Here is an 18,522-nt window from a genome sequence, read left to right as displayed (position 1 = left end):
TTTTTGATGTAAAAATTGTATAATGAAAATGGCTCGACGCTAATTGAATTAGGTTGGGTTAGGCGACATCTTTTTCATTTTTTTTGGTTGATCTAATGCCGTTGTTTTTTAAATTTATTTTTCTTACGGGCACACCCTTCAGAACACAGTTACACAGACTTCGTTGTATCACAAAGACACATATAGTAACTGTCTAACTGATAAAACTGACACATTAGTACATTACAGTATAGTAGTATACTGTAGCTCATTTTTTAACTAATGAATATAGGAAGAGTTTCAAGTGTATCGAGAACATCAGTGTTCTAATTATTTTAACTGTTAATTTGAATTATAAAAAATATATATAATATATATTAATTAAAATTAACGATTAAAACAACTAGAACATGGATATTCTCGGGTACACCTGATAACTTTCCTATACTATAAGTAGAAGTTAACAACTAGCTCAAAATTTTAAGTTTTTCATGTCAATAAAAATCAAGCCATCAATATTTAATTGGGACAAAATTAGTCAATTTTATAAACCACACCATACCCGGATTGCTCACTCGCTCTTTTATTAATTTTGAATTATCAATTCGACTTTCCAGTGTTTCGCATGCCGTAAACCCATAATATAGCTCAAGTCTCATGATATTAATTATTATGAGGAAGAAATAATAAAAGTTAGGTAAAGGAAAGATGTATCATGTATGAGGAAATTTGGGCCAAATTTCCAAACTCCACTGGCCGGCAATGCACTGCCCGCAAAAGTCAGTTAGTGTAGTATTTTGTGATTGTGAGTGCAGTACTTTTCCAGCCGCCCCGCGTAAAGGTGGACACGTGGCAGCTATCTAGAAGTGCCCGAATAAAATATTAGTAAAAAAACTAAAAATCAAACCCATGCGTAGAGTTTAATGTCTACCTTGTAAATTCTATTGCAATTTCAAGCTTTTTAAGTAAAAATAAAAAAATAGCATTTATACACTTAATTTTTATATATAAATATAGGACCATTCTCTTGTTTTCCTACTCAGTAATCAATACTCAACTAACCAAAATGATTTGGTTTGTGCATTGAAAGATAGGATCTTAGATTCTTCAGATATTCTTCATGCTCTCTTTATTTAGCCTTTTCTCTCCATAAATGAACAAGGAACCAACCATTCATTCTTGTTCCTATTCTGATCCTCAGTTACCTTACAAAACTACCAACTAACTAACTGCAAGCATGTCTGGTGATGATGATGTTGTTGTTGGTGCCAACATTAATAATCTTGGTGCTAGCTTACTCATAACTAGCAGCAGGTACATCAAGATTTGGCATAGAACCACCAAATACATTGGAATTCTCATTTATCTCAAGAAATCAACACCATACACTGCATTGCCTCCTGCTAGATCCAAATCATACCATGAAATTGAGATTGCCTCTGATGATGATCAAGAGGAGAAAGTAGAGCATGATGGCCCTCTTTGTTCACCACTTTCTGATCAACACACTGAGGTATCAATCTATACATTACTATTTGGATGTTACTTTTCTTATAGTAGTGTTATGTGAACAGTTTGGTTGTATGATGAACAGGAGGGCCTTATTGGCAATGGGAACTATAAGGTGTTGCCAGGGCATGATGGAACAAGCTTCACCAAGTGTTTGTGGAATTGCTTCAAACGCAACAATTATGCAATTTCAGTGCTGTTATGCTCAGCTGGTTTGTCCTTTGCCACAGAGTTCAAGCAGGAGGGACCTAAATATGGTTGGCATGATGGTGTTGCCATAGTAATTGCTGTTATCCTGATTGTTGCATTCCCTTCCATAACAAACTATTGGAGCGAAAGGAAGATGATGAAACTGTCAAAGAGAAAGGAGAAAATGATATTCACAGTTGAAAGGGAGGGCTTGTTGGAGAGGCGAATCGAGAAACCAATCTGTTACATTGACAAATTTGTTCTTTTGGTCTCAGTATCCGTTGCTCTTGTGGTGCTTATTCGCCTGATCTGCAAATCGAATGGGGACAGTGGTGATTTGCCAGAGCTTAAGGGGAATGTCTCAGTTGGTTTGGTGATGGAAGTTCTTCAGAGAACCTTTTTGAGGCCATATGGAAGGATTTCCATCTTAGCAGGTCTTGTTACTGTTGTAGTACTATGTGTGCAACATGGAGTGCCACTTATGGTTACAGTTTCTCTCTATTACCAGAAGGTAGTGTCCAGAAAAGATGCAGTCATAAATGGTTTATCAGCTTGTACAACAATGGGGCTAGTTACTGTCATCTGCATTGATGTATCTGGTGGATTGACATCCGAGCTGATGAAGGTTAGCAGAGTTTGGATGGGGGAGAAAGATATTAGCAAGGTTGAGGAATCAGAAGTTAATCAAGTTGTTCTCAGTATGCTTCAACAAGGAGTTGTTTTATCTGTGGCACCAGAGCTTCAGCTTTCTCCAATATCAAGTTCACTTATTTCATGGGCTGAAACAACATCGGGAATGAATAGAGAGTATTTTACAACAAAATTTGACACTCTAAAGCACAGAAAACTGGATTCTGACAAAGAAGGCAGTGGAGTTTTGTTGAAAAATGTTGGGGAGAATGATCAAAATCTGCACTTGCACTGGAGCGGTGATGCATCCACGGTATTGGATATGTGTTCACTATACTATGATAGCAAAGGGGAATGCCACACCATAGGGAATCAGAAAATCAAATTTGAAGAAGTGATTAAGGAGATGGAAAATAGTGGTCTGAAGCCAATTGCATTTGCTCATAAACAAACTACGGTGCAAGAACTTGAACAAGATGAATTGATATTGTTAGGATTGATGGGTCTCGAAGGAACATGTCAAGAATCCAGAAAACTAGCAATGGAAGAGCTCAGAGAAGCTGGATTAAAGATCATACTGGTCTCAGAGGATGCAATTCTGGTAGTGAATGACATAGCTCAGGAACTAGGATTTGAATTGACAGTAGATGACATTTTCCTTGAAGGAAAAGTACTTCAAGATTTGAATGGAAGTGCTAGATTGGATAAGGTGGACCTGGCCCTTATAATGGGAAGTTTTTGCCTTGAAGACAAGATTCTCATGGTACAGTGCTTTCAAGAAAAGGGTCATGTGGTTGCATTTGTTGGAAAAGGGACAAGTAGCCATAGTTCAGTTCTGCAAGTAGCTGATGTAGGCATAATCCATGATTCTCTAGGCACAGTAGTGGACACAGATAGTTCTGGAATAACCATCAGATGTTTCAATGCATTGAAACCAATTGTTATGGCTGGTAGAAATAACTACAGAAACATTCAGAAGTTCATTCAACTTCAACTCACCTTTAGCATATCAGGTTCACTCATAACCTTGATTACTACAATCTCCACAGGAGAATCACCCTTAACAGCATTCCAATTTATTTGGGTGAATTTTGTAATGTGCCTTCTTGGTGGCCTAATGATGATAATGGAGTTGAGTTGTGAGGAAAAGCTTCTTGCTATTCAATCATCAAGAAGGAGTCAATCAGTTATAACAAGAGAGATCTTGAAGAGCATAGCTGTTCAGGTTTTGTACCAGACTTGGGTATCGATGATGCTCAAATTCAGTGGCCATAGAACTAATGAAGAGAAAGAAGTTAGGAAAACCATGATCTTCAACTCATTCCTATTTTGCCAGGTCTTCAATCTACTCAACACCATGAATTTGTTGAAAAAGCAAGTTGTCAAAGTTGTTCTGAAAAGCTACTTTTTCTTGGTGGCTTTAGCTTTTTGCATTCTTGTGCAGGTGCTGATGATTGAGTATGCAAAATGCCTAGCATATTGCATGAGGCTGAATGTTCCACACTGGGCTATCTGTGTCCTTGTTGGTTTCTCTTCATGTGCATTTGAATGGATCCTGAAGAATCTAGTAGTGATTCTTAGCACCAATAATGCTTCAGAAACAAGTACTTCTCCCTCTGGATTGTTTAATTGGTCACGTTGGTTTTATCTCCCTTTGGGATTTCCGTTTCTGATGTTGCTTTTCTTCCCTGACCAAATGAAACAGATACTTAGATAGTGGATGAACTTAACATGTTCATGTGTAGCATTGTAACACACCACTTCAGTAATTTATAGTTCTAGGTAGTACCTTTGTGTATAGTTTTTCACTTTTTGTGTGTATAATAATTCATTTGCAGATTGCAATTTAGTCTCTAAAATGCAACCTGCACTTGTATGTGTAGAATAACGCCCTTGTAGGTGCTACCATTGTGTGTATTATTCATTATTCATATTCATTCCATCCATCACACTTCATGTGATTGTGATTGTGATTTGTGAATGTGCAAGTACAATAAATTTCTGTAGAAAATCTTGATTCTGTTAAATCTTCTTTGTATATGATGACTCTCTTATAGTTGTGTTCCTTGGCTTTTTGATGCATCCAGCATGTAAAACAAAATAAATAAAGGAAAAAAGAAGAAGAAAATAGCTATCTAAAGTCTAAACTAAAGTTAAATATTCTCAGCAAATGAAGTTGTTAAGGCCATTAAACATTTTTTTTTTCTTTTCTTTTGGGTCTTGTAAATTGTAATTCTTACTTCTGAAAAACCTAATTTTGGAATGTAGCAAAGATGATCTAACACCTTGTGACTTGAGGCTGAGGTGTTCACAACAAGCCTGTCTCTTTTTGTTCCTTTCAGTTAAAAAAATATATAAAAAAAATAAAGATGTGATGGGCAATATTTTAGTGTAATATTCGCCCAATCCAAATCCAATCCCTTTTACTAAGCATAGCTTTTAATTGGTGCACCAAATTTGTGTGGCTTAGATTGACCCTCTTGAAAACATCTGAGCAAGAAGATCTTTGCATCCACGTGGCAGAAGGAGAGACACATTGCCATCACAAAATATCAGCTTGGGAATCTACATGCAACTCAACAACCAATTAGAAGCTGCTGAGTTGTGCATATCCTCATCCACCACCCTTCTATAAACCTTTCTACTCTCAACCTTCACTCTCCACAACAACAAGAAAAGAAAACAAAAAAAAAAAATCATAACATAACCATGGCCACCTCTGCCATCCAGCAATCTGCATTCACCGGCCAAACTGCCTTGAAGCAAGGAAATGAACTTCTCCGCAAGATTGGTGGCGCCGGCAAAGGCCGCATTAACATGCGTCGTACCGTGAAGAGTACCCCTCAAAGCATTTGGTAACAACTAAAACTTGTTTGCAAATTAAACATTATACTTGGCACTAGTTTGTTAGTTAGTTAGTTACTTTATTCAAAATATTTGTAACATTTTTCTGTTTCATATCAGAAAACTTTATATAATATATTATATACAATGTTATGTGTATTGTCTCATGATATAGTCACAATATGGTTGTTGTTATAAGGGTCAAGAGGTGAATCTATACCTATGCATGATAAAATAACAGAAAATAACTACCCTATCTATTATGTAATCATGTAACTTTTCATGTTGTAATATTTCTCAATAGTCACAAAAATATTTATATTGAAAATGTATAAAATAATACATGTATAAGTACACAAAAAATACACTGATTTAGTAGCTGATTTTTGAAATAGAACATTTTGTTTAACAGGCTAATTTGCTTAAGAATCTAACTTTGATGTCCCTGTTAAGGTATGGACCTGACCGTCCCAAGTACTTGGGTCCATTCTCCGACCAAATCCCCTCATACTTGACCGGAGAATTCCCCGGTGACTACGGATGGGACACTGCCGGATTATCTGCAGACCCAGAGACCTTTGCAAGGAACCGTGAGCTGGAAGTGATTCACAGCAGATGGGCCATGCTTGGTGCACTTGGATGCACATTCCCAGAAATCCTTGAAAAGAATGGTGTCAAGTTTGGTGAGGCTGTTTGGTTCAAGGCTGGAGCACAGATCTTCTCAGAGGGTGGCCTTGACTACTTGGGGAACCCGAATTTGATCCATGCTCAGAGCATTCTTGCAATCTGGGCTGTCCAGGTTGTGCTCATGGGATTTGTTGAAGGCTACAGAGTTGGTGGAGGGCCTCTTGGTGAAGGACTAGACCCAATTTACCCTGGTGGTGCCTTTGATCCTCTTGGTTTGGCCGATGACCCCGAAGCATTCGCCGAGTTGAAGGTGAAGGAACTCAAGAATGGCCGGTTGGCTATGTTCTCCATGTTTGGTTTCTTTGTTCAGGCCATTGTTACTGGCAAGGGACCTATTCAGAACCTGTTTGACCATGTTGCTGACCCTGTTGCCAACAATGCTTGGGCTTATGCCACTAACTTTGTCCCTGGACAATAAATGAGGATAACTTGTGTCTGTTATGCTGAAATCTTCTGCTAGTTCTCATTGACATTGATGTAATTATGAGCAGAAGAATCTGTATGATGAGAACAATGATATATTAGATATGTCAGCTCTTATGCATGGTTTTGTAATACTGATTGGAATGTGTTAGTTTACATGGTTTCTACTTTTTCAAATAACATCCTCCTCATATGTGAATAACTTTCAAGGACTCCTAAAAGTGATAATTACACAAAAACCTGACTAAATTTAGAGTTTTAAGCTATTAAACTTCCTTTTCTGTGTTTTATAGTTAAATGGCTATCAGTTCTACACAAAGAAAATGACAAGGGAAGAATATCATCTTTAAGAATGTCATATTTTAAGAACTTAAATATGTTCATTTTTATAATATAATTAACATAATTGAAAGAGATCCTGTTAATATATAATTGTGAAAGAAATATTTCCATAATATCTAACACTTATTTGGGTGGATGTATATTTGGCATTGGTATCATTCCATGATCAAATGCGTGGATAATGTTTACATCTTATTACATCATTTTTAGTAATTACAATCATCATTGATTGTGCGATATTATACCAATTTGTTGAGATGAAGTTCATCTGCATTTTAACAAGTGAAAAGAAGCCGATGAATTTCAAGTTTTCAATATACAACTAGACAAGGAAACAGGGAAACAACTCAGACAAATATGTTCAAAGCTGCCCAAGAATCCATGACATACTATAATGCTAATGGAAATGCAATCACCAAAAATCATTGCAAGAACATGATCCATTTTTGAAATGATGGAAGCGGCTATTATCTCTAACAACAATTTCGCGATGGTAGATTACAGACAGGAGTTTAGTAACTTCATGGCAATCATTACAGACTCTAAGGTTTTTTATGATGCGAATAGGAGTTGTGCCTTCCATATTGATGAGGCCAAATGATATGGCCAACCTCTCACTGTGGTTCTCTAATTCAGATTCCTTTTCTCTCTCCCCTTCAATATTCAGTAGAACCTGGCTTGTATCAGGAACATGACCAGCTTGTTTCAGTTTTTCCCTCATCTCCTTCAATTTTGCATATATGTCCTCAGATTGCGGATGTGATCTATCACCCACAATAAACCTATGAAGTTGGCCTCTGTGCTCAATGAAGCTGCATCCAACATCCTTGGATACTCTTCTTTTCTTCATCATTTCCCTTACTTGTGAAACCTTATCCCACTTCCCAGCTGCAGCATACATGTTTGACAGCACGGTGTAACACCCAGTGAAATCTGGATCTGCCTCGATCAAATTATGAGCTGCATATTCGCCAATTTCCAAATTTCCATGGTTCCTAGAACCGCCGAGCAAACTCATCCAGATAACTTTGTTCGGCCTCATTGGCATGCTCTCAATAATCATCTTTGCCTGCTCTAGATGTCCAGCTCGACACAAAATGTCAACATAGCAACCATAATGCTCAACTGTTGGCTTGATTTTGTAATCATCTATCATCATGTGAAAAATCCGGCTTCCGTCATCAACCAATCCTGCATGACTACAAGCATTCAACACTCCAATGAAAGTTATATCATGTGGTTTCATTCCGATTCTGCGCATTCGCTGAAAAAGCTCAAGAGATTGGTCAGCTAAGCCATGCATTCCTAACCCCACAATTATAGCCGTCCAATGTCCCAACTTCTTATTGGCTATTGCTTCAAAAACTTTCATGGCACTCTCTATGCTGCCACACTTGGAATACATTGCTATCAGCGATGTACCAAGTACGCCATCTAATTCAAAGCCATGTTTAACCATAAACGAATGAATCCATCTTCCATTACTGAGAACAGCTAAACTTGAAACTGCTGAAAGAGCACTGAGTATTGTAACATTGCTGGGCATGAGTCCCTCTTTCAAAAGTGCATCAAACAACTCTAGAGCTTCAAAATACCGCCCATTGAGCTCGAAACCTGCTATCATTGAGTTCCAGCTTATCAGACTCCTCACCGGCATCTGGCTAAACAACTGATTAGCCAGATGGACTTTCCTACACTTCATATACCCATTAATCATAGCATTACAGGAGATCAAGCTCTTACTAGGCATTTGATCAAACACCTCTCTTGCAGTCTCAACCTCGCCGCATTTGCATAACCCATCAACCAAAGCAGTCCAAGTAAACTCATCCCTCTCAGGCATTTCATCGAACAGCTTCATCGCAAACTCAACATCACCATTTCTAGCATACCCATCAATCAAAGAGTTCCAAGACACCAAATCCTTGTCCTCCATTCGATCAAACACGTCTCTAGCCACACCCATCTCACCCCACTTCGCATACATGCTCACCAAACTGCTCTGCACAAACTTATCCGAACCGAACCCAATTTTCAATCCCAACCCATGAACCTGTTTTCCCTCGTGAACCGCAACCAAGCGAGCACAGCCCTTGATCACGCAAGGGAGCGTGAACCCATCGGGCACAACCCCATGTAGAACCATTCGGCGAAAGAGTGCAACAGCATCATTGGAACGGTGGTTCTGAACGCAGCACTTGATGATCAAGTTCCACGAAAGCAGAGAGGGTTGTTGCAATGCGTCGAACAGGGAGAGGGCACTTTTGAGGTCGTTGATTTTGGGGTCCGTGTAGAGGGAAAGAAGGCGAGAAGAAAGAGAAGGGTGATTCAAGGTGCCGCTTTTGAGATAGAGAGCGTGGAATTGGTGTGGGGTTTGGGGGAATTGAGTAAAGTTACGATCTTGAGAGAGAAATGAATTGAGAGAGGAAGATTGAGCAAGGTTCTGCATTGCATTCATTCCCTTTCTTCTGATTCAGTCAATTTCATTTCGTTTTGTTTCGTTTGTTTCATTCAATTTCATTTCATACACATTGCATTATCCTTTGTCATTAACCAACTTTATTTTGATTACTCCTCCTCTTAATAGAAAGCTTCATTTCTAATAATAATAATAATAATAATAATAATATGCAATCGACTTCACGTGAAAAGGATGCACATGATCCGGTCTGATTCGAAGGTCTGGTCCGGTTCCGAATACTTTAGGGGTTAATTTGGTGTGATTTTATCGGGTTTAGGGTCGGGTAAGGGTCTCAAAAATAAATTCGGTCATTATTTCGAGTCGGGTCCGGGCCATAGTTCGAGTCACCCGAAGTCGGCCCGGTGGCCCGGTCATTATACACAATTAATATTTTGTGTTATTAGTGATAGATCATGACTATTCTTATATGGAATTTAAGTATTGTAAACCTTAATATTTTGTGTTATTAGTCATTATAAGACTATAAGTTAATGTTTTATGTTTAGAATGCATAAGACTTTAGACTAATGCATAATATTGTATTATTTGTATTGATTTAAATATTTTGTATTATTAGACAATATTAGTATTGATTGTGGTTATACTTTAATTTTGAAGAAGGGTTGGTTCTTGTTATATTTTTCTAAGTGAATTTTACCATGTTAAATAATGGTTGGAATCTTGGAAATTTGGATATTTTTACATGCTAGCTTACAAGAAGGTATCAACGTAATGTAATGTTAACAGCTTGGTTTTCACCCGGTATAATTGTGGCCCGAAAGTGTATTGGTTTCATCGGGTGTAGGACCGGGTTCAAGTCTAATAAATAAACTCGTTGTATATTTCGGGTCGGGTCTGTGTCGCTTCACCCGACCCATGTGCACTCCTACGTGAAGTTGATAACTGGTTAACTGAAAATTTAATCAAATTAATCAAATCATTTAACAACTCTCAGTTACCAACTTCACGTGAAGTTAACTACACCTGAATTTCTACCAAGAAATTGTTGAAAAATAGAAAAAGCTTTCTATGTTATCAACTAAATATCTACTACTACTTGTCTTGCCATTCTATATCCAATAAAAATAATATTTACTTCTTCAATAAATTAAGGAAGAAAAAAAATTTGATGTTAATATTAGTGGAAGAAGATATGAATTGAAGGTGGCATGCAATCATGCATAATAGTAACATAGAAGATTAATCATACTTGTTTTGACTTTAGTTTATCAGTTGTTGCAAATGTCATGATTCGGTAGTTGTAATTGGCAACAATATAATAAAAGTAATGTTAGAATAACCACTATAAGAATACAAACGACACACTATAGGCCATTTCTTATGAATAGTATATCATTTGTCACGATGCTTGTGGTTTCAAAAAGATTATTAAGCTACAATTTAAAAGTAGTTAGATAGTATCGTTGAACAAACCAGATGTATACACATTACACAGTGCTATGACTTGAGTTTTCTATCTTTCCCTTCATAGACACAATGGACTAATTAATCATTGATTGCTAACTCCAAAAATATTCCTTCTCAATTCCTTTTGTCTCTTCTTCGTAGCCCCAACCTTCCAACCTCCAAGCTCCAAAACAAGAATGGCTTATTCAATTCAACAATTCAACATTTTCTTTCTTTCTTTTTTTTAAGTTTTATTTTTTTTTCCTTTTTAAAATATAGGGTAAAGTATATTTTTTGTCCCTGAAATTTGATAAAAGTTTTAAAAATACCCCTAAATTTTATTTTGTTTTAATTTTATCCCAAAAGTTTTCGATTTGCATCAAATATACCTTTGGCGGCTAATTTTTCAAAAAATTTAAGACCAATTCAACAACAATTTCATAAGAATAACCCTCAACACAAGCAAATCAAGCATCATTTTCATACATTATTATTAGATTGGTCTTAAATTTTTTGAAAATTTAGCCGTCATGGTTATATTTGATGCAAATCGAAAACTTTTGGGACAAAATTAAAATAAAATAAAACTTAAGAGTATTTTTAAAACTTTTGTCAAACTTCAGAGATAAAAAATATACTTTACCCTAAAATATATCTATGGTTGAATTTGTTCTGTAGTAACCTCCTAAGGTTATTCTTATAGGGAGAAGTCCAAAAGATATGAAAATTATAGTAAAACAGTATTTTATTTTATAGATATTTCACTTAATATTTATAGTGTATTATAAATGAATTTATGAAAGGATTTATATCAAATTCTAGCCAAATTTAGAGAGATATGATTTGATTTAAATATCTTATGATTGGAGATACTATATTTTACTCTTATAATAGACAAATTATTAGTTGACACAAAATACGATAATAACTATATTTAAATTTTTTTTTTTCTTTGAAAATGTTTGAATAAAATTATTTTTAGAAAAATGAAAAGAGAAGGAATTATACCATCAAAACCAAACAAAGATGTACCATCTTCTCCCAAGCAAACAGTGGAAAAAAATGACAAGCCCAGATAAGCATTACCTAACCATTTATTCTTCACAACACTCCCTTCCAAATGCTACATTGCATCATCAATTTGGACACAAACCCTTAACATTTTCCTCATTCAAAAAGTCCCTTTGGCCACACATCATTGTGACCTTGCCTTACCCTATTACTAACTTTTTAACTTGTATCCATTTGTCATCTTCTCAAACAGCAGTCGATTCTAATCTCTGTTGCTATCATCAGGAATCCAATTAGAAGGACCCCAAAACACTAAACAATAATGCTCAACAGCTAAAAAAAAAAATGATGATCTCCTAATATGCACCCTCTTGTATTATATACCACTTCCAAGCCACTACATGACAAATTCACCAAAATATAGACCACCCCATAATCATCCCCACTTACCCCAACATCAAAGAAGTCCTAAAGTTTGAAACTTTTCCCCAAAGATTGAAAATTTTTATGTCATTGCCAAATGGGTAGGCAAGATAATGATCACACAATGGTGAATTCCTCCATTGCTCTTCTCCAAGAGAGGTTTAGGCAATTGGAGAAAGTGAAAGAAAGAAGAGAAGGGAAAGAGCTTCTTAAGTTGCTGTCTTCTTCTCCTTCTTCTTCCTCTTCTTCAGAAACTCATGATCTGAGGGGTAATTTATCATCTATGCAGAACCAACAAGCATCACAGAGGAATAATAACTCTCTACAACCAAGGTTGATGGTTCCATCACATAGGCCAGGTTTTCATGATGATTCTCTTTCTCTTGGTCTCAACTTGAATTCCAAGCAAGGTTATTATGATCATCATAACTATACCATGAAATCATCATCATCACCATCATCATCATCCTCCTCCTATAGTTTATGGTCATCACCACAAGGTGCATCATCGTCATCAAGAAATTTTGACAGCTCTGATGTTGATACTTCCCTTCATCTGTAAATATATATGTACTTCTTCTCTAATACCAATATATATTATATGTTTGTATGATATTAAGTTAATAATCCTATATGTGTTCTCCATCGTTTTGTAGCAGAAATCCAAGGGGGCAGCATGTATCAGTGTATGGATATAATTCATATAAAGAAAACAGAAATTACATGGCATTTTATAGGCCAGAAAATAATGTTTTGGTATTTTGTAATGGATGAATGCAGTAATAATTCGATTATAAACACTACTTTTTTTATTATTATTATTATTATTTTTTACCAGAGATAGGAGACTCGAACCCGCAACCTCTTAATTGAATATGGGGAGACTATGGCTTGGCTTGGTAAAGCTTTTCAAAGAAGTGCTTGTGCTTTTTAAAAGCTCAAACTCCTCATTTTGTGTTTGGTAAATAAAAAAGATTATGTGATTGTGCTTGCAGCTTTTAAAAGATCGAGGTACCTTTGAAAGCACCTAAGATAGAGCTTTTTAAAGTTAGCTTGTGCTTTTCAAAATTTAAAAGTCTAATATAACTTCATATGTTAACTAATTTTCAAATTTAATGCTTGCATTTATGTCTATTCTAGTATTTTTAAATTTTAAAAGTTATTTTACCAAATGCAATTGTTATTGTTTGTGATTATTAAAAACATTTTTTAATTTAATTTACCAAACATAAATGCTACCATTTTTAAAAAGTCATCTTTTAAAAGTTAGCTTTTATAAACTACTTTTAAAAAGTAAAAGCATTACCAAACTAAGCCTATGTCATTTGAACTATAATTTATTGGCCACTATTCTTTTTATTATTGCTTTGTTATTATTGTTGAAAAATATTTGATAACAACAAAAATTAATTAAAATTAGTTAGAATTTATTTTATTTAATATTCATTAATTATTGGTAAAATAAATAAATATTAAATAAGATAAATTTAAACTTTTTTTTTTCGTCCTAACATTACTATTTTTGTCGATATTAAAATGAAAATTAATTTGTTACATGTTGGATATGTAATTGAAACAATGAGAGACTAAGAAACCTAAAGACTTATATGAGTTATGATTAATCATTTATTGCATAAATGGTTAATTTTTACACCACACTAAAAATTTTCCTAAGTTGCATGTTTTTATTATTTAGCAATATCAATGTGGATAAGACATTTCTTTATATTCGCTTGTCATAAAGTAATAAAAAGAAAAGGTTGACATGTCTCATCAAAATTATATATATCAATTTGGGTGAAATTTACATTTTAGATTCAGTAAAAAACATTAAAAAAAAAAAACAAAAAATCAAGGGGAAAATTGAAAATCAAGAGCATGTTTCATTTAGATTTTTGTATCTAAAAAAAATTATTATTAATAGTCGCGACAAATGCAAAGGAGTGCAAAATATATTAAATATCAATCATACTAAGTGTATATTAAAATCAGTCACTAAATTTAATCACGAGTATAAAATATAAAAATACAAAATATATATTAAAAATAAATTAAAATATACATGTATTTATATATAAATATATAATAAATAATTTTAATGACTAAATTTAATATACAAATAATATTTTTAAAAATACATATGTCTTATCAAGCATTTTAGTAAGAGGGATTGCAAATCAATATAACCATATATATTTAAGCAAGTCCATATTCAATTTTACTCTTCTCATTATGATCATATTATTAAATAGTTTTTTTTTTTTTGGATTTTTCACGATATTCCTTAGCCCGACAGGCTAAGGACTAATCCGTCGCGAACTTGCAATACTGAATTCCATTTAAGAGTTTGTCGCTGGTCAATGGGTTGCTCCAGTTAAATAGTTTTTAATTGATTTCGTGACCTTTTCTTTTGATACGAGATTTCTTGACCTCTTATCTTACAAGTTATTACAATTTACTTGTTAGGGAGTCCTCCAAAATAAATCATAAGACAAATGCTTTTTTTTAAACACAATTATAGTTTTGATCTTAGGCTGTCACGTAAATTTATGCTTATATTCCTCCAAAATCACAATATTCATACACATTACACATTTATATACTCAACATTAAGAATTTTCATCTATTATTAACTTCAATCAAGTCTCGAATCCAAGCGTACTTTTTTTTTTGTTGGTAATGAATCGAAGCGTACTTATTCTAACACCAGAAATCCATTCTGTTTTATAGCAAGGCATCTTAATCCACTTAAAGTGGGCTTTTTTTTTCAGGTCCAAAAAAAAGTGGGCTTTCTTTTTGGTGAAAAAAGTAGCTTTTTTATTTTGGGGGAAAGCGGGGATTGAGCTTTTTTCGTCACAGGAAAGTGTTTTTTGGACAGGGAGAAGCCTTTTATAATTGGTTGCTATGTAAAATAGATTTTTAAAGAATATATAATACTTAATTAATTATTATAATCATATTTAAAGATATTTAAGTTATTTTTATATAATAAAAGTTATATGCTTCAAAAAAAAAATATATTATTTTTTTTTGGTTTCCGGCATGCACAAGGCGGGATTCGAACTCCCGACACTTGCTTAAGCGGACTAGTGAGCTAACCACTAGACCAACCCAACTTGGTTTAAAAAAAAATATATATATATATATATATTGTTGTTCATGGTACATAATGTTTGGATTCAATTCATCATATCCTTATTGTTCATGGTACGTAGAGTTTGAAACATGTTTAGCATACTTTGAAAAATCATTTCTGCTACATGGCCTTAAAAATTCAAACCCATGGTTATGTATAACAAAGGGAAGGGTATTTAAAAAAAAAATAGATAACAAAGGAGTAGATATTAGGTATTTTAAATTCTACTTGATTATTAAACAAAGCCACCAACAAAGTAGCAATTATCTAGTCTATAACTCTAAGATTATCTGCATATGCATCAATTAGATTAATATAAAAGAAACCAACCAAAGATAAAGCAAATGAATTATTTAAAAAATCATAATAGTGTAAATTACAGTAATACTCTTATATATATTATATGTAAATTATAATTTATTAATGATAAAAGATAAATGTATAATTTTATTTCTATTGTTATATTTTTCTTTATTTTCTTCTTATTTATGGGAAAAAATAATTTAGTAGATCTCACATTATTTTTTTTTCTCTCTATTAAGCAAACCAATGATCAACCCCATAATGGTAAAATGAGTAAATGCGTATATCATGAATATACAGAAGGAAGATTCATGATTATATTAAGTGGGAATTTCAGGTTAAAGACATAATGTGAACTCTTCTTTTGATCCTACCATTGACGTGAAAAGAGTAAAAAGGTACATATGCAATGATAATAGATTATGCATGCATGCATGCTGGCTCTACTTTCAGGATTATTAACAAAATGGCTTCATTATTATTGCTTTTCTCAACCTATTTCAAAGCACAGTTTCAGCTTTTATTGCTAATAACTAAAAATCATTATTATACTCTGCTTTTTGTTCTGTTCCTTAAATATATGTTTTATAGTTTGTCATATATCTTTTTATATGTTTTATAGCTAATTAAAAAACAAAAGGTCAAATCAATAAATAAAGGATTATGTCATCATATAGTAGAATTGCAATATTATGTACAAACAACAACAAAGTCTTGTCCCACTAAGTGGGATCGGTTACATAAATCAAACGATATTATTGTGCTCTGTCATATATCATATTTACAGAGAAACTGTTTACATGTAGATATCATTTGACCATCTCATAGATGATCTTCTTAAGTCTTTCTCTGCCTTTCGCCCTTTGTCCATCTTCCATATCATCCACCTTCCTGACTAGATGTTCTATCGGTCTTCTTTTCACATGTCCAAACCACCTGAGACGCAATTCAATCATTTTTTTCACAATGGGTGCTACTCTAACTCTCTCCCTTATATCTTCATTCTTTATTTTGTCCAATCGCGTATGACCACTCATCCATCTCAACATCTTCATTTCTGTCACATTCAGCTTATGTTCGTGCTCCCTTTTAACCGCCCAACACTCCGTACCATACAGCATAGCCGGTCTTATAGCGGTGCGATAGAATTTACCTTTAAGTTTTAAAGGCACTTAGTTAAACGCGTTGCACTTTAAAATATTTGGTGCTAAATATTTAATTTATAGGATCTATTCCTTACACACTATGATGCCTAGACACTGACACGGACACGGGACACGACACGGGACACGCCGACACGCGAATTTTAAAATCATACAAGACACGGGGACATGCATACATATAAAATATAAAGTATCTTTTAGATAAATCGTAATGATATTTTGATATTTTACTGATATTAAAATAAAAATTAATTTTTTTTAATTATTTTTAATGTCTTATTTTAATTATATCGAGTATTTAAAATATTTTTTGTTATAATAAATAATAATATATACTATATCTAAATTTATTTTAAGAATATATGTTAAGAATAAGACTGGACACGCTGTCACGTAATGATATTTAGGTGTGTCTAAATGTGTCTAGAGAAAATTTTTTTATTTTTTATTAAGATACAGTTTGAACACAGTAAACACGCGTGTCGGACAAGTGTCAGTGAGTGTTGTGTCTAAAATGTGTCCGATACGTAGACATATCACACAATTAACCTAAACACTGATCAATGTGGATAAGACATTTCTTTATATTCGCTTGTCCTAAAGTAATAAAAAGAAAAGGTTGACATGTCTCATCAAAATTATATATATCAATTTGGGTGAAAGTAACATTTTAGATTCAGTAAAAAACATTAAAAAAAAAACAAAAAATCAAGGGGATAATTGAAAATCAAGAGCATGTTTCATTTAGATTTTTGTATCTAAAAGAAATTATTAATAGTCTCGACGAATGCAATGGAGTGCAAAATATATTAAATATCAATCGTATTATGTATATATTAAAATCAGTCACTAAAATTAATTACTAATATAAAATAAAAAAATATAAAATATATATTAAAAATAAATTAAATTATACATATACTTATATATTTATAAATATATAATAATTAATTTTAATAACTAAATTTAACGTACAAATAGTATTTTTAAAACTACACATGTCTTATCAAGCATTTTAGTAAGAGGGTTTGCAAATCAATATAACCATAATTCAATCTTACTCTTCTCATTATGATCATATGCGTAAATAGTTTTTAATTATTGGTTTCGTGACCTTTTTCTTTTGATATGAGGTTTCTTGACTTCTTATCTTACAATTTACTTGTTAGGGAGTCTTCCAAAAAATATCATAGACAAATGCCTTTTTTAAACACAATTATAACTTAAAGATATCTAAGTTATTTTTATATAATAAAAGTGATATGCTTCAAAAATATATATATTATTGTTCATGGCACATAATGTTCGGATTCAATTCATCAATATCCTTATTGTTCATGGTACGTAGAGTTTGAAACATGTTTAGCATACTTTGAAAAATTATTTCTACTACATGGCCTTAAAAGTTCAAACCCATGGTTATGTATAACAGAGGGAAGGGTATTTAAAAAAAAAATAGATAACGAAGGAGCAGATATTAGGTATTTTAAATTCTACTTGATTATTAAACAAAGCCACCAACAAAGTAGCAATCATCTAGTCTATAACTCTTAAGATTATATGCATATGTATCAATTAGATTAATATAAAAGAAAGAAAATAGATCAACCAACCAAAGATAAAGAACAGACACAAAAAAAGCATAATTGAGCCCAAAAGATTCTAAAGCTAATATCATTTCTTGTCTTGTCAGACATATGCATATAACTGGTAAGCTTTAAAAATTTTGAGACAGAGAAATATGGAATTCAGAATTCTAAAATACAATAGATCATCACAACAAATCAATTTAATATAAAAAATAGATGCCTATGTCTTATAAATCTTCTTAAATATCAAAGCCTTTGAGTTCTGATTACAGTTCATTGGGGTCAGCATCTTTTTAGGAATCCTCATCAATGTCTTCTCTTTCAGGATCTCATCCAAAGTACATATCTAACATATCAAGTGAATTTTTAAATATATCCTTCAAGTTCTCTATCCCTTCAAAGCTCGAACTCTGGACCTAGTAATTG

The 18,522-nt window shown here is 33.4% G+C and overlaps 3 protein-coding genes and 1 pseudogene across 4 annotated transcripts; 3 read left to right on the top strand and 1 right to left on the bottom strand.

The window, feature by feature from the left end:
- The first annotated feature begins 1,016 nt into the window (after nucleotides 1-1,016).
- Nucleotides 1,017-4,334, top strand: LOC107608695 (putative calcium-transporting ATPase 13, plasma membrane-type). Of its 2 annotated transcripts, XM_021106839.2 has the most exons (3): nucleotides 1,217-1,492; nucleotides 1,574-3,643; nucleotides 3,752-4,334. In XM_021106839.2, the coding sequence occupies exons 1-3, from the start codon at nucleotides 1,217-1,219 to the stop codon at nucleotides 4,022-4,024; spliced, it is 2,619 nt and encodes an 872-aa protein (XP_020962498.1). In that variant the 3' UTR covers nucleotides 4,025-4,334. The 2 variants fall into 2 exon arrangements, with proteins under 2 accessions (XP_016165887.1, XP_020962498.1); XM_016310401.3 differs by having other exon boundaries at nucleotides 1,017-1,492; nucleotides 1,574-4,334.
- A 574-nt stretch (nucleotides 4,335-4,908) lies between these two features.
- Nucleotides 4,909-6,417, top strand: LOC107608697 (chlorophyll a-b binding protein 215, chloroplastic). The gene is made up of 2 exons (XM_016310403.3): nucleotides 4,909-5,162; nucleotides 5,605-6,417. The coding sequence occupies exons 1-2, from the start codon at nucleotides 5,017-5,019 to the stop codon at nucleotides 6,254-6,256; spliced, it is 798 nt and encodes a 265-aa protein (XP_016165889.1). The 5' UTR covers nucleotides 4,909-5,016; the 3' UTR covers nucleotides 6,257-6,417.
- Nucleotides 6,418-7,015: 598 nt separating this feature from the next.
- Nucleotides 7,016-9,061, bottom strand: LOC107608696 (pentatricopeptide repeat-containing protein At3g62890 pseudogene; annotated as a pseudogene).
- A 2,564-nt stretch (nucleotides 9,062-11,625) lies between these two features.
- Nucleotides 11,626-12,654, top strand: LOC107606414 (uncharacterized). Its single transcript, XM_088493989.1, has one exon. The coding sequence runs from the start codon at nucleotides 12,003-12,005 to the stop codon at nucleotides 12,465-12,467; it is 465 nt and encodes a 154-aa protein (XP_088350115.1). The 5' UTR covers nucleotides 11,626-12,002; the 3' UTR covers nucleotides 12,468-12,654.
- The last annotated feature ends 5,868 nt before the right edge of the window (nucleotides 12,655-18,522 follow it).

This window comes from Arachis ipaensis, chromosome B7 (assembly GCF_059453495.1).
Source record: "Arachis ipaensis isolate K30076 ecotype BB chromosome B7, ASM5945349v1, whole genome shotgun sequence".
Classification (NCBI taxonomy): Eukaryota; Viridiplantae; Streptophyta; class Magnoliopsida; order Fabales; family Fabaceae; genus Arachis; species Arachis ipaensis.
This window is presented reverse-complemented; position numbering and strand designations above follow the sequence as displayed.